General features: G+C 50.2%; 1 protein-coding gene across 2 annotated transcripts in view; it reads left to right on the top strand.

The window, feature by feature from the left end:
- Positions 1–13,703, top strand: part of aco1 (aconitase 1, soluble) — a 27,526-nt gene extending 13,823 nt beyond the window's left edge. For both annotated transcript variants that reach the window (XM_080493968.1, XM_080493969.1), the window contains exons 13-21: positions 1,402–1,486; positions 5,077–5,233; positions 6,563–6,687; positions 6,759–6,863; positions 7,332–7,474; positions 7,551–7,698; positions 7,776–7,898; positions 10,860–11,045; positions 11,148–13,703. In XM_080493968.1, the coding sequence (XP_080350094.1) occupies positions 1,402–1,486; positions 5,077–5,233; positions 6,563–6,687; positions 6,759–6,863; positions 7,332–7,474; positions 7,551–7,698; positions 7,776–7,898; positions 10,860–11,045; positions 11,148–11,264 (1,189 nt within the window). In that variant the 3' untranslated portion in view covers positions 11,265–13,703. The remainder of the gene's footprint in view (positions 1–1,401; positions 1,487–5,076; positions 5,234–6,562; positions 6,688–6,758; positions 6,864–7,331; positions 7,475–7,550; positions 7,699–7,775; positions 7,899–10,859; positions 11,046–11,147) is intronic.
- Positions 13,704–16,176: the final 2,473 nt, after the last annotated feature.

Genomic DNA, 16,176 nt, shown 5'->3' on the forward strand with positions numbered 1-16,176 from the left:
GCTCATTACATTGTTTTTAGTGTTTCTGTCGTTGCCGTGGAAACAAACATCGTTTTCAAAACATTGTAGTTTAAAGGTGAAACTTTTCTGAAACAAAAGTGACGCTTGTCCACCTGAAACAGGAAGTTTGTTATTTTCTCTTCTTTTCACTAAAACACCCAAATTTAAATAAATCATCGAGACTCAATAGAAACCGTCAGGATTTCTTTGTGATTCTTACTTTTTGAAAAGTGGTTCAGTCCAGACTGAACCACTTTGTTTGACGCCCTGATTGAAATCAATGATTCGGTTCATGTGGTTGTGGTTTATTGCTTCATCTGATTATTTCACTCATTCATTCCATCTGTTGTTCATCTGTTGTTCATCTGTCATTCATATTTTCCTTTCTATCCCTCCATACACTCACCTTTCTAGTCATCCATTCATTTACCTCTTTCATCACCCTTTCATCCATGTACGCATTCTTCCTTTCATCCCTCTGTTCATCAGCCACCCATCTGTCATTTCTATTTCATCTATATGCCCATTCATCCATCCGCCTATCTACTCATCTACTCATCATCCATTCATCCATCCGCCTATCTACTCATCTACTCATCCCTCCATTCATCCATCCGCCTATCTTCTCATCTATTCATCATCCATTCATCCATCCGCCTATCTACTCATCCCTCCATTCATCCATCCACCTATCTACTCATCTATTCATCATCCATTCATCCATCCACCTATCTACTCATCCCTCCATTCATCCATCCACCTATCTACTCATCCCTCCATTCATCCATCCACCTATCCACTCATCCATCCATTCATCCATCCACCTATCTACTCATCCCTCCATTCATTTATCCTTTCAATTTGTTAGTCATTCGTTCTTTCATCTATTTTATTTTTTACAAACGTATTTGTCATCCATCCATTCATCTCCCGTTCAGTCTATCCACCCATCTGTTGGTCGTCCATCCATCCATTAAGTTCATCCTTTCATTGATTTCATTCATCCGTCTGTCCTATACTCTGTCCTATACTCTGTCCTATAGTTTGTCCTATACTCTGTCCTATACTCTGTCCTATACTCTGTCCTATACTCGTCCATCATCCATTCTTTCTTTCATCTTTTCCTCATTTTCTCAGCCACTTTACTTTTTTTTACTTTATATCACCAGTTTTATTCTCACTTCACTCATTCACCTCCAGAGGTTCTTTGTCGTCCTTCAGTTTTCAGAAGGAAAAGTTCCCTGACATTAGAAGCTGACTGCTGCCTCCTGCTGGAGGGTTTGTGGTACTGCAGCCGAGTTGTTCCTGTGAAGCCTGTTTAATGTTCCAGTGAGGTTCTGGGAGCAGCTCGGCCCACGTCAGCACCCCCACCCTTCAGCCTGCGCTCTGTCTCTCCCGCAGCTTCGAGGTCGTTGGCTATGGTTGCATGACGTGTATTGGAAACAGCGGGCCGCTGCCGGAGCCGGTGGTGGAGGCCATCACACAGGTAACCACGCCCTCACACAGGTAACCACGCCCTCCACGTCTCCATCCTTCCTCCTCTGCCTCCGTCACTTCACTTTCCCTTTCAGACGCTGGGAAACGGTCAGGATAAAGAGGAGGCCTACAGATCTCTGTAGTAATACTCCCTGAAGATAGTCCCTGTAGTAATACTCCCTGAAGATAGTCCCTGTAGTAATACTCCCTGAAGATAGTCCCTGCAGTAATACTCCCTGAAGATATTCTCTGTAGTAATACTCCCTGAAGATAGTCCCTGTAGTAATACTCCCTGAAGATAGTCCCTGCAGTAATACTTCCTGAAGATATTCCCTGTAGTAATACTCCCTGAAGATAGTCCCTGTAGTAATACTCCCTGAAGATAGTCCCTGTAGTAATACTTCCTGAAGATATTCCCTGTAGTAATACTCCCTGAAGATAGTCCCTGTAGTAATACTCCCTGAAGATAGTCCCTGCAGTAATACTTCCTGAAGATATTCCCTGTAGTAATACTCCCTGAAGATAGTCCCTGCAGTAATACTCCCTGAAGATATTCTCTGTAGTAATACTCCCTGAAGATAGTCCCTGCAGTGATACTTCCTGAAGATAGTCCCTGTAGTAATACTCCCTGAAGATAGTCCCTGCAGTAATACTTCCTGAAGATATTCCCTGTAGTAATACTCCCTGAAGATAGTCCCTGCAGTAATACTTCCTGAAGATATTCCCTGTAGTAATACTCCCTGAAGATAGTCCCTGCAGTAATACTTCCTGAAGATATTCCCTGTAGTAATACTTCCTGAAGATATTCCCTGTAGTAATACTCCCTGAAGATACTCCCTGTAGTAATAGTCCCTGTAGTAATACTCCCTGAAGATAGTCCCTGTAGTAATACTTCCTGAAGATATTCCCTGTAGTAATACTCCCTGAAGATACTCCCTGTAGTAATAGTCCCTGTAGTAATACTCCCTGAAGATAGTCCCTGTAGTAATACTTCCACCGTCGATACTGCGGAGATACAGACCAGTTAGTTTAATATTAGTTAGTTTTATGTCCTCTACCAGTTAATGACGATCACAGTTAAAAGAATACTCAGAGTAGAGTAGAAGTGATGTAGTAAACAATACAAAAGCAAAGGGGACCAAGTACGTCACCCTGCGGGACTCCGCCAGCAAACGTCGGTTCCCCTTTAAGGCCTCAGTGAAACAGATAAATACTGACGCAGTAAATAAAAGGTCTTTCTGGCTGCGGTCAGTGGTAATACCTGAACACAGGGAAGGAGCTGGTATTTAGAGAAACCTTTACGCCGCTTTGGATATTTATATTGGGAAACATTTGAATTAAAACGATGGTAAATCCCACATTTGGAGTAATATTCAGTTAATAAACCGAAATCTGCTTCATGCAGATCAGCAGGAAGAAGAGGCGTCGTTCAAAACTATCAGCTGCTTGGAATTAACTAGAGCTAGTATATTAGATTAAATAGAACTAGTATATTAGATTAACTAGAGCTAGTATATTAGATTAACTAGAACTAGTATATTAGATTAACTAGAACTAGTATATTAGATTAACTAGAGCTAGTATATTAGATTAAATAGAGCTAGTATATTAGAGTAACTAGAGCTAGTATATTAGAGTAACTTGAACTAGTATATTAGATTAACTAGAGCTAGTATATTAGATTAACTAGAGCTAGTATATTAGATTAAATAGAACTAGTATATTAGATTAACTAGAGCTAGTATATTAGATTAAATAGAGCTAGTATATTAGATTAACTAGAGCTAGTATATTAGATTAAATAGAACTAGTATATTAGATTAACTAGAGCTAGTATATTAGATTAAATAGAACTAGTATATTAGATTAAATAGAACTAGTATATTAGATTAACTAGAACTAGTATATTAGATTAAATAGAGCTAGTATATTAGATTAAATAGAGCTAGTATATTAGATTAACTAGAGCTAGTATATTAGATTAAATAGAACCGGTCCAGTTCAGGTTGGACTGACATATTTCACTTTTTATTTGACATTTACTGAGAATTGAACTTTGAACAAGTAAAATTCAAACCCTCTGGATGTAATAAACTGTTTTTCTTTTCTTTTTTAACTTTAGCAAAATGCTAATTTTGGTCATTGACGTCCAGTAAAATCAGATTTTGAGTTAAAAAACCACCAGAACTCGACTCAGGATTCAGATTATAAAACTACTAAAAACAAAATCTCTGTTCTGATTCTCTGAAGTTCTGAAGTCAAACGTTTGGTTTTGTTGTTAAAATGATTCCAGTCTTTATCGTTGTGGTTCACATTCTTTATTTTGGTGGTGAACGTTCTAAGTTCTAAGTTGTTTAAATAAATGGTGAAAATCAGGTGTGTTCCTGCCCCGTCTCCACTCCTCGGGGGTATTAACCTGGCTTTCTGCTCCTCGGGGGTATTAACCTGGCTTTCTGCCCCTCTGGGGTATTAACCTGGCTTTCTGCCCCTCGGGGGTATTAACCTGGCTTTCTGCTCCTCGGGGGTATTAACCTGGCTTTCTGCCCCTCGGGGGCCTTCTGCCCGTCGGGGGTATTAACCTGGCTTTCTGCCCCTCGGGGGTATTAACCTGGCTTTCTGCTCCTCAGGGGTTTTAACCTGGCTTTCTGCTCCTCGGGGGTATTAACCTGGCTTTCTGCCCCTCGGTGGTATTAACCTGGCTTTCTGCCCCTCGGGGGCCTTCTGCCCGTCGGGGGTATTAACCTGGCTTTCTGCCCCTCGGGGGTGTTAACCTGGCTTTCTGCCCCTCGGGGGTATTAACCTAACTTTCTGCCCGTCGGGGGTATTAACCTGGCTTTCTGCCCCTCAGGGGGCTTTCTGCTCCTCGGGGGTATTAACCTGGCTTTCTGCCCCTCGGGGGTACTAACCTGGCTTTCTGCCCCTCGGGGGTACTAACCTGGCTTTCTGCCCCTCGGGGGTATTAACCTGGCTTTCTGCCCCTCGGGGGTATTAACCTGGCTTTCTGCCCCTCTGGGGTATTAACCTGGCTTTCTGCCCCTCGGGGGTATTAACCTGGCTTTCTGCTCCTCGGGGGTATTAACCTGGCTTTCTGCCCCTCTGGGGTATTAACCTGGCTTTCTGCCCCTCGGGGGTATTAACCTGGCTTTCTGCTCCTCGGGGGTATTAACCTGGCTTTCTGCCCCTCGGGGGTATTAACCTGGCTTTCTGCTCCTCAGGGGTTTTAACCTGGCTTTCTGCTCCTCGGGGGTATTAACCTGGCTTTCTGCCCCTCGGTGGTATTAACCTGGCTTTCTGCCCCTCGGGGGCCTTCTGCCCGTCGGGGGTATTAACCTGGCTTTCTGCCCCTCGGGGGTGTTAACCTGGCTTTCTGCCCCTCGGGGGTATTAACCTAACTTTCTGCCCGTCGGGGGTATTAACCTGGCTTTCTGCCCCTCAGGGGGCTTTCTGCTCCTCGGGGGTATTAACCTGGCTTTCTGCTCCTCGGGGGTATTAACCTGGCTTTCTGCCCCTCGGGGGTACTAACCTGGCTTTCTGCCCCTCGGGGGTACTAACCTGGCTTTCTGCCCCTCGGGGGTACTAACCTGGCTTTCTGCCACTCAGGGGGATCTGGTTGCCTCTGGCATCCTGTCGGGGAACAGAAACTTCGAAGGACGAGTTCATCCCAACACCAGAGCCAATTACCTGGCCTCGCCGCTGCTCGTCATCGCCTACGCCATCGCCGGCACGGTGAGGATCGACTTCCAGGAGGAGCCAATCGGTGAGCCAGAACCAGAACCATCCTGTGTCCTCCCTCATCAAGCAAACAACTTCACCTTAACACCCCCCCCCCCCCTCCCGTGTTCCCCCCCGTTCTTAAAAAGTCCAGGTGACACCATGAAAACTCCCCAAAATGGTGTAGTACATATCCCAGGCCTATAGGTGGTGCTGTAACGCTGCCACAGAAATTCACCAGAAACAGAGAAGAAGACATTGAAATCAACAAATCCACCATGTGACCTCATTAAAGCCACGAGCTTCTGCAGCTTCACCTGGAGCAGGGCCTCGGAGAGGGAGGCGGGGTTATAGATCGAGAGGCGGGGCCATGACATCACGGAGAGGGTCGGGGTTATAGGTCGAGAGGCGGGGCCATGACATCACGGAGAGGGTCGGGGTTATAGGTCGAGAGGCGGGGCCATGACATCACGGGGAGGGAGGCGGGGTTATAGGTCGAGAGGCGGGGCCATGACATCATGGAGAGGGAGGCGGGGTTATAGGTCGAGAGGCGGGGCCATGACATCACGGAGAGGGAGGCGGGGTTATAGATCGAGAGGCGGGGCCATGACATCACGGAGAGGGAGGCGGGGTTATAGGTCAAGAGGCGGGGCCATGACATAACTGGGAGGGTTGTGGGTTATAGGTCGAGAGGCGGGGCCATGACATCACGGGGAGGGAGGCGGGGTTATAGGTCGAGAGGCGGGGCCATGACATCACGGAGAGGGAGGTGGGGTTATAGGTCGAGAGGCGGGGCCATGACATCACGGAGAGGGAGGCGGGGTTATAGGTCTTGAGGCGGGGCCGTGACATCACGGAGAGGGAGGCGGGGTTATAGGTCGAGAGGCGGGGCCATGACATCACGGAGAGGGAGGCGGGGTTATAGGTCGAGAGGCGGGGCCATGACATCACAGGGAGGGAGGCGGGGTTATAGGTCGAGAGGCGGGGCCATGACATCACGGAGAGGGAGGCGGGGTTATAGGTCGAGAGGCGGGGCCATGACATCACGGAGAGGGAGGCGGGGTTATAGGTCGAGAGGCGGGGCCATGACATCATGGTTGTCAGTGTGTCTTCTCCGTCCACACCTCCAAGCTGAGGCGGTGTTTTTTAAAAGCTCCACTCTGGAACTTGTTTTCAAAAAAACAGACGGTTTCTCCTTCTGAGACGCGGCGCCGCGTGGATGAAATGATGGTTCCATGAAACGGCGGCGTCTTGTGGGCGGGGCCTGAGACACTACTTCCTGTCTCCTTGTGGTTTTGTTGGTATTGTCTCAGTAACGTGTCCTGACCAGGTTCTTCTCCATGTCCTCTCCTAACGCGGCTGTTTGTGCTTGTAGCCGTGAACTCGGAGGGCCGGGAGGTCTTCCTGAGGGACATCTGGCCCACGCGGGAGGAGATCCAGGCCGTGGAGAGAGCCTTCGTCATCCCCTCCATGTTTAAGGAGGTCTACCAGAAGATCGAGGTAGGAGACGGGCTCCCCCTGCAGGTGGACTCCAGAGTCCGGAGGGCTGAGCGGGTTTTGTTTCTCTGCAGAGCGTCAACGAGCGCTGGAACTCTCTGGTGGCCCCCGCTGACAAGCTCTACACCTGGGACCCCCAGTCCACCTACATCAAGTCGCCGCCGTTCTTCGACGGTTTGGTAAGCGTCACGACTGTGGTTCACGACTGTGGTTCACGACTGTGGTTCACGACTGTGGTTCACGACTGTGGTTCACGACTGTGGTTCACGACTGTGGTGACTTCACACCCCAGAACCAGGAAAACTAAAGTCTTCATTAAGACTTTCCTAATTGTGGGAGGAGTCAAAGGCTCGATTGGCTGAACCCCTGATGACACTATATAGGGTTTGATTTCTGATTGGCTGGTTGGAGCAACACACTTTTTAAAACCTGAGACAAGCCAGGGACAGAGAGGACAGACTGTCTCCACTTCTGGGACGTCAGTCCAGGTATGGGGACGGTTAGTCCTGCTGGGGAACCTTCAGGAAGTGGATTTAGTGTAATAGGAGCCTTTAAATGTTTTGAATGAAAGAATCAAAATGGCGTCTGACCCCAGTCGACACCTGTATGAAGCAGTGAAACGCTTTCCCCTGGTCTGCCTGATGTAGACCATGAAGCTCCACCCTCCTCGCTCCATCAGCGACGCCTACGTGCTGCTCAACTTCGGCGACTCTGTGACCACGGATCACATTTCTCCTGCGGGGAACATCGCCAGGAACAGCGCGGCAGCTCGCTACCTGACGGAGCGAGGGTGAGGCTTCGTCCAGAGCCGCCAAGGCGCCGCCGCCGCCGCCCGGTTTCTCATCTTCCTGTTTCTCATGTGGCAGCCTGACCCCCCGCGACTACAACTCCTACGGCTCCCGGCGAGGAAACGACGCCATCATGGCGAGGGGGACGTTTGCCAACATCCGACTGCTCAACAAGTTCCTGAACAAGCAGGCGCCTCAGACCGTCCACCTGCCCTCCGGAGAAACGGTCAGTCCCCGCTAACTAAACCCTTCTGCTGTTAATCTGCTGGGATTAAATCCGACTTCCTGTTCCTCCTCCTGCAGATGGACGTGTTCGATGCCGCTCAGCGCTACCAGCAGGCCGGCGTCCCACTGATCGTCCTCGCCGGGAAGGAGTACGGCTCTGGGAGCTCCAGGGACTGGGCCGCCAAGGGCCCCTTCCTCCTGGTGAGCCCTAATCTGAATGACACTCTGTAATCTGATGTTAGGGGAGGAAGATGCTCTATAATCTGATGTTAGGAGAGGAAGATGCTCTATAATCTGGATGTTGGGGAGGAAGATGCTCTATAATCTGGATGTTGGGGGAGGAAGATGCTCTGTAGTCTGATGTTAGGGGAGGCAGATGCTCTATAATCTGGATGTTAGGGGAGGGAGGTGCTCTATAATCCGATGTTGGGTGAGGAAGATGCTCTATAATCTAATGTTGGCTGAGGAAGATGCTCTATGATCTGATGTTAGGGGAGGAAGACGCTCTATAATTTGATGTTGAGGGAGGTGCTCTATAATCTGATGTTGGGGAAGAAGATGCTCTATAATTTGTTGGGAGGAAGATGCTCTATAATCTTATGTTGGGGAGGAAGTTGCTCTACGATCTGGTGTTGGGGGAATATGCTCTATAATCTGATGTTGGCGAAGGAAGATGCTCTATAATCTGGATTTTAGGGGAGGAAGATGCTCTATAATCTGGATGTTAGGGGAGGAAGAGGCTCTATAATCTGATGTTAGTGATTATTAATCTGGATTGCAATGTTTTCAGACCTCTACATTCCTCTGACCAGTGGTGTGGTTCAGATCTCCAAATCTCCCATGATGCACCACTCAGCTCTATCTTTCAGTCAGATGGCCTATTATTTCCCCAAAAGATGAACAAGCCATGACCCGCCCTCCTCTGCCTCTGATTGGCTAGCACTGGCTGCATTCACTGATCTGATTGGTTTATGTCTGTTTACCTGCAGCATGAGGCTGACGAGCCAATCAGAGGCAGAGGAGGGCGGGTCATTAGGAAGCAAGTATTGCTAACCCAAATGATGTGACCATGAGCCAATACCAGGGCAGATCTTTAGTCAAGGCACGCTACTGCTTCAGAAACGGGAGGAGAACGATGGTTGAACAACACCAGCAACTTTATCACCAGCAACTTTATCACCAGCAACTTCATCACCAGCAACTTCATCACCAGCAGAGTGAGCTCGATGTTGCTCATCAGTTTAACTACTCAGCACATAACTCTGAGTTGTGCTACATACTAAAGAGTTTCAGGCTCACACCAGCGATGCTACATGCTACATGCTACACATGGTAAAGTGACTGATCCTCTCATCACCAGTCCCTCAGTCTACAGTAGCAGAGCGGAGAGAGACGCTACGCTCTGCTACGCCCCTGCAGACTGGGAGGCAGGTGGAGGTGACGTAGCGTCAACAGAGCCTGATGGAGGTGACGTAGCAATGACAGGCTGTTGGAGGTAGTTTTCAGCAATGTATAACATATCGTTACATCTGGAGTGCAAATTAGGCTTCATGGTATTTAATAAGTACGAGTTCTCGGTGGTACGAGTTCTCGGTGGTACTAGTTCTCTGTGGTACGAGTTCTCGGTGGTACTAGTTCTCTGTGGTACTAGTTCTCTGTGGTACGAGTTCTCTGTGGTACGAGTTCTCGGTGGTACTAGTTCTCTGTGGTACTAGTTCTCTGTGGTACTAGTTCTCTGTGGTACGAGTTCTCTGTGGTACGAGTTCTCGGTGGTACTAGTTCTCTGTGGTACTAGTTCTTGGTGGTACGAGTTCTCGGTGGTACGAGTTCTCGGTGGTACTAGTTCTCTGTGGTACTAGTTCTCTGTGGTACGAGTTCTCTGTGGTACTACTTCTCGGTGGTACTAGTTCTCTGTGGTACTAGTACTCGGTGGTACTAGTTCTCGGTACATCTGTACTGCTGCTTCACTGGGTAGATTCCTCCTCACGCGTTGCACGACTTGAAGATGGAGGTTCCACAGACGCGTTCAGAGGAAACCTGTTGATCAGTGGAGTCTCCCAGGTGGAGTCTCCCAGGTGGAGTCGTCCAGGTGGAGTCGTTCAGGTGGAGTCGTCCAGGTGGAGACGTTCAGGTGGAGACGTTCAGGTGGAGTCTCCCTGGTGGAGTCTCCCTGGTGGAGTCTCCCTGGTGGAGTCATCCAGGTGGAGTCTCCCTGGTGGAGTCTCCCTGGTGGAGTCTCCCTGGTGGAGTCGTCCAGGTGGAATCGCCCTGGTGGAGTCGTCCAGGTGGAGTCGTCCAGGTGGAGTCGCCCTGGTGGAGTCTCCCCGGTGGAGTCTCCCCGGTGGAGTCTCCCCGGTGGAGTCTCCCCGGTGGAGTCTCCCTGGTGGAGTCATCCAGGTGGAGTCATCCTGGTGGAGTCTCCCTGGTGGAGTCTCCCTGGTGGAGTCGTTCAGGTGGAATCGCCCTGGTGGAGTCGCCCTGGTGGAGTCGTCCAGGTGGAGTCGTCCAGGTGGAGTCGTCCAGGTGGAGTCGTCCAGGTGGAGTCGCCCTGGTGGAGTCTCCCCGGTGGAGTCTCCCCGGTGGAGTCTCCCCGGTGGAGTCTCCCCGGTGGAGTCATCCAGGTGGAGTCATCCTGGTGGAGTCATCCTGGTGGAGTCTCCCTGGTGGAGTCTCCCTGGTGGAGTCGTTCAGGTGGAATCGCCCTGGTGGAGTCGCCCTGGTGGAGTCGTCCAGGTGGAGTCGTCCAGGTGGAGTCGCCCCGGTGGAGTCGTCCCGGTGGAGTCTCCCAGGTGGAGTCTCCCTGGTGGAGTCTCCCTGGTGGACTCGTTCAGGTGGAATCGCCCTGGTGGAGTCTCCCTGGTGGAGTCTCCCAGGTGGAGTCGCCCTGGTGGAGTCGCCCTGGTGGAGTCGTCCAGGTGGAGTCGTCCAGGTGGAGTCGCCCTGGTGGAGTCGTCCAGGTGAAGTCGTCCAGGTGGAGTCGTCCCGGTGGAGTCTCCCTGGTGGGGTCGTCCAGGTGGAGTCTCCCCGGTGGAGTCGCCCCGGTGGAGTCGTCCAGGTGGAGACGCCCTGGTGGAGTCTCCTTGGTGGAGTCGTCCAGGTGGAGACGTCCCGGTGGAGTCGTCCAGGTGGAGTCGTCCTGACGTTGGTCCTGATGTCTTGCAGGGCATCAAGGCCGTCCTGGCGGAGAGCTACGAGCGGATCCACCGCAGTAACCTGGTGGGGATGGGCGTCATCCCCCTGGAGTTCCTCCCCGGAGACTCTGCCGACGGCCTGGGGCTGACCGGCCGGGAGCGCTACACCGTGGTCATCCCCGAGCAGCTGGCGCCCAGAATGAACGTCACCGTGCAGGTTGGTACAAACCCCCGACCGCCGCCGCGTCCCGCCGCATCCCGCCGCATCCCGCCGCATCCCGCTGCCAACTCCACGCTTACGTGCGTCCTGCTCCCGCAGCTCGACACTGGAAAGACGTTCGAGGTGCGGATGAGGTTCGACACGGACGTGGAGCTGGTGTACTTCCACCACGGAGGAATCCTCAACTACATGATCCGCAAGATGTCCGAGAACTAACCCCAGACCTCCGCCCGCTGCGTCCTGACGGCAGAACTCCGTCCAGAACATTCACACCGTTCTGCGTTCGTTGTGGACAAAGTTTGATTTCACTACCAGAAGTTTTCCGTTTCCTCAATGTGACGTCCGTCAGACCCCCACAACGTCAGCTTCTCCTCTGGACGCGTTGATCCGACGTCTTCGTCCAGCAGGTTCAGTAAAACCTTCTCAGGCGTCTCAGATCTGCGTTTAGAGGCGGAGCTAATGTTGTGGCTGTTACCCGGCGTCTTCGTAAAGAAATCAGGAGACGTTGAAGCACTTTAGCTTGAAGACGCACACTGAGAACCAGAAGCAGCCCTGGAGAGAACCCCACTGTCAGAACCGTCCAAGTCCACCGCTGATCCGCCGCTCGTCCACCGCTCGTCCAGATCCCTCGCTCGTCCCTCGCTCGTCCAGATCCCTCGCTCGTCCACCGCTCGTCCCTCGCTCGTCCAGATCCCTCGCTCGTCCACCGTTCGTCCCTCGCTCGTCCAGATCCCTTGCTTGTCAATCACTCGTCCATCGGTTGTCCACCGCTCATCCAGATCCAGCGCCTGTTTGACCCCTGAGTAAGTTGATTGTCCCCCTGCTGAGAGTCCAGTCCAGCAGCTGCTCAGCCTCAGTGGCTCATGAGACAGACTTCTCTGTCTCTTCTTTTGATTGGTTGGGTTATAATTTGCTCGGCTCATTCTCACCAACATGACTCGGCACTTTTTCATCTGAAAAAAAACCACGTCAGAATCCAGAGACCAAGTGGAACCGTCTCCGTTCTGGTTCTCTCTTCTGTTCATGAACGTTAACCTGGGGGGGTCCAACATGAGGCCCGAGGACCAAAACCAGCCAGAACCTCAGCCAGAACATCGTCCAGGGCTTCGTCCAGTCATTGTCCAGTCGTCGTCCAGGGCTTCGTCCAGTCGTCCTCCAGGGCTTCGTCCAGTCATTGTCCAGTCGTCGTCCAGGGCTTCGTCCAGTTGTCCTCTAGGGCTTCGTCCAGTCATTGTCCAGGGCTTCGTCCATTTGTCCTCTAGGGCTTCGTCCAGTCATTGTCCAGTCATCGTCCAGGGCTTCGTCCAGTCGTCGTCCAGGGCTTCGTCCAGTCATTGTCCAGTCATCGTCTAGGGCTTCGTCCAGTCATTGTCCAGTCATCGTCCAGGGCTTCGTCCAGTCATTGTCCAGTCATCGTCTAGGGCTTCGTCCAGTCGTCCTCCAGGGCTTCGTCCAGTCATTGTCCAGTCGTCGTCCAGGGCTTCGTCCAGTCATCGTCCAGTCGTCGTCCAGGGCTTCGTCCAGTCGTCCTCCGGGGCTTCGTCCAGTCATTGTCCAGTTGTCGTCTAGGGCTTCGTCCAGTCGTCGTCCAGGGCTTCGTCCAGTCGTCGTCTAGGGCTTCGTCCAGTCATTGTCCAGTCGTCGTCCAGGGCTTCGTCCAGTCGTCCTCCAGGGCTTCGTCCAGTCATTGTCCAGTCGTCCTCCAGGGCTTCGTCCAGTCATTGTCCAGTCGTCGTCCAGGGCTTCGTCCAGTTGTCCTCCAGGGCTTCGTCCAGTCATTGTCCAGTCGTCGTCTAGGGCTTCGTCCAGTCGTCATCTAGGGCTTCGTCCAGTCGTCGTCCAGGGCTTCGTCCAGTCGTCCTCCAGGGCTTCGTCCAGTCATTGTCCAGTCGTCGTCCAGTCGTCGTCCAGGGCTTCGTCCAGTTGTCCTCTAGGGCTTCGTCCAGTCATTGTCCAGTCGTCCTCCAGGGCTTCGTCCAGTCATTGTCCAGTCGTCGTCCAGGGCTTCGTCCAGTTGTCCTCCAGGGCTTCGTCCAGTCATTGTCCAGTCGTCGTCTAGGGCTTCGTCCAGTCGTCATCTAGGGCTTCGTCCAGTCGTCGTCCAGGGCTTCGTCCAGTCGTCCTCCAGGGCTTCGTCCAGTCATTGTCCAGTCGTCGTCCAGTCGTCGTCCAGGGCTTCGTCCAGTTGTCCTCTAGGGCTTCGTCCAGTCATTGTCCAGTCGTCCTCCAGGGCTTCGTCCAAGACAAAAAGTCAATGAAATGCACTTTTGAAGTACCTTTGTGCTGTTTAATGTAGCATTAGCATTAAGCTCTTTGTGTAAACATGAAGGCTGCTACTGTGAAGACAAAGCCACCCCCCCCCCCTCCCCCCCCTCCCCCCCCTCCCTCCCCCGCTCTGTGATAGGTGGGTTCAGATCAGCCACAGTAAAAAAACCTTTGTGACATTCCTTAAACCTCGGTGGCGTTCAGGCTGTAAACCATGAAGACATTCCCTCTTCCTCTTCCTCTTCCTCTTCCTCCTCCTCCTCTTCCTCCTCCTCCTCCTCCTCCTCCTCTGGTGGTTCTGCCTTAACGATCCGCAGGTCGATTCTGTTTCTGTGGAGAAAAACTCATGTTGGTTCAAAACATTGAACCGAGAATAAAAAGTCACTTTTGGACTCGTTTCCTCTCGTTTGTCCACAAATAACTTTTTACACACACACACACACACACACACACACACACACACACACACACACACACACACACACACACACACACACACACACACACACACACACACACACACACACACACACACACACCTTTCAGCTTTATTGTTTCTCTCTGTTTCATTTTTAGAAATAATAAAAAATGAAACATGAAATATTTGAATAAAACTCATGAGGATATATTTCCCTGATGGAGACGAACTGAACTGATACTAAAAATGGAAAGTTGAACTAAATCCTCATATTAAAACTTTTAGATCAAATCCACGAGTCTGAAGCGTCAGTAGTTCATGTTTGTGGCTGTTGCAGTTTTAAAAAGGTTCATTTGAAGTAATCCTCACTTTCTTCTGAGTATTTCAACTGGGTTGGTTCTAACTTTAGCTCGTGAAGCGACAGTATTTCATGTATTTTTGGCTCGGTGATATAAATACCTTTCATCTCTCCAGGTGTAAAAATACTGGAGTTTTCTATAAATATCCTGCAGGATAGGAAATACAATGAAACGTATAAACGGAATATAACGGATTGGTACTAACTAGTACTTTTTATAATGTTTTTAGATTTAGTGTAGTAATTAGTATTTTTTAATATGCAAAATAATTAGTACTAATTCCAAAAAGCTTAAACTGGTAAAATGTTAAACTCTGATCACGATGAACTTTGAGAACTTTGAACAATACTCATTACAACGTTTTACCACAAGATAGAAGTTTAATCCCATCAGATTACAACGTAGGAGTACATTACATCATCACTTTATTAATAATTACAATTACTGACGTCATGAAATAGAAACCTGTTTATCATGAAATGTACTTTTAGAAAGTCGGTTTGTTTTGATCATTAATGAACAAAAAGTCATGAGATGAGAAAGTTGAAGAATTTATGATTAAAAAGTTTCATGTCACATTTCAAAATAAAAGTTTTATGAAATTACTTAAGGCGGGATTATTAACTTACAATCACATAAAAGGTTTCACCTTCAATACCATTTCATTTTACTATCAAAAGATACAATTATATATTTAGAATAAATATATAAAGTCTGTGTTCTTTATTTCTAACATGAACAGTTTGAAAAGGTCTGAGGCGGCGCCGGCGGCGGCGGCGCCGCTCAGCAGGACAGAACCCACTTCACACACAAACCAGAGCAGAACCAGACAGAGCAGCTCAGTGACATTTAATCCTGGAAATGAAAAGGACACAGATCATCGGTGTCACGACAGGAACCGGGCCCGGTCCTCCGGGTCCGGTCCTCCGGGTCCGGTCCTCCGGGTCCGGTCCTCCGGGTCCGGTCCTCCGGCGGAGGCGTTTGCGTCGTCACACACAGCAAACAGGCAGAAACATAAAGGAACATTCTTAAATTCACCGCGGACGTGACGAGTCGCCGGCAGCGACGAGTGCAGAACCCAAGACCCTAGAACCTTGTCTTGGATCTAAAAAACAAAAAAAAAACAGTTCTGTGTTTTAACTAAAAACATGTGGTTTGTCAGTGACGGAACCGATTCCGGCCCAAATCAGCAAGTTAATCTTCACATTGTCGGTTTCTGGACGTTTGAAATTACATTGGAATTATTTGATAAAAAATTCAGCTGAAATGAGTTTGAAATGTAAAGAAGAACGTCCGTCCATGTTCTGTCCCGCTCATCTGATTTGGGTTCTGGGGGGCTGGAGCCCGGCCCAGTGAATAAACAACAACGTGCAGTGTCAGCTTCACCGGGTCGAACCCTTTCATTCAGAATCACTACGGCCACCAGGGGGCGTCGGGCGAGGTCCCCAGTCAGGGTTCTTTAACGAGCGAACCACCGACCTGATCGATCCGTCGTGTGCAAATCTAAACGGGAAGTTCCTGAGAACTACGACGTTTCCTTCCATCGTTACGTTCTCCGGTACTTTTCTGAACTATGGCTTTTTATTTTACTGTGAAGTTCATCGCCTCAGTTTCCTGCCGATCGCCTCCAAACAGACACGATTATAGAAAGTAGAAGGAATCGAGGTTTTCTCTCAGGTACAGTACGGGTGTAGCTCACCTCCAGGATGGAGGTCAGGTACAGTACGGGTGTAGCTCACCTCCAGGAGGGAGGAGTTCAGGTACAGTACTGGGTGTAGCTCACCTCCAGGAGGGAGGAGTTCAGGTACAGTACTGGGTGTAGCTCACCTCCAGGAGGGAGGAGTTCAGGTACAGTACTGGGTGTAGCTCACCTCCAGGAGGGAGGAGTTCAGTTACAGTACGGGTGTAGCTCACCTCCAGGAGGGAGGAGTTCAGGTACAGTACTGGGTGTAGCTCACCTCCAGGATGGAGGAGTTCAGGTACAGTACTGGGTGTAGCTCACCTCCAGGATGGAGGAGTTCAGGTACAGTACTGGGTGTAGCTCACCTCCAGGATGGAGGAGTTCAGGTACAGTACTGGGTGTAGC

This window comes from Lipophrys pholis (genome assembly GCF_963383615.2).
Source record: "Lipophrys pholis genome assembly, contig: SCAFFOLD_34, whole genome shotgun sequence".
NCBI lineage: Eukaryota > Metazoa > Chordata > Actinopteri > Blenniiformes > Blenniidae > Lipophrys > Lipophrys pholis.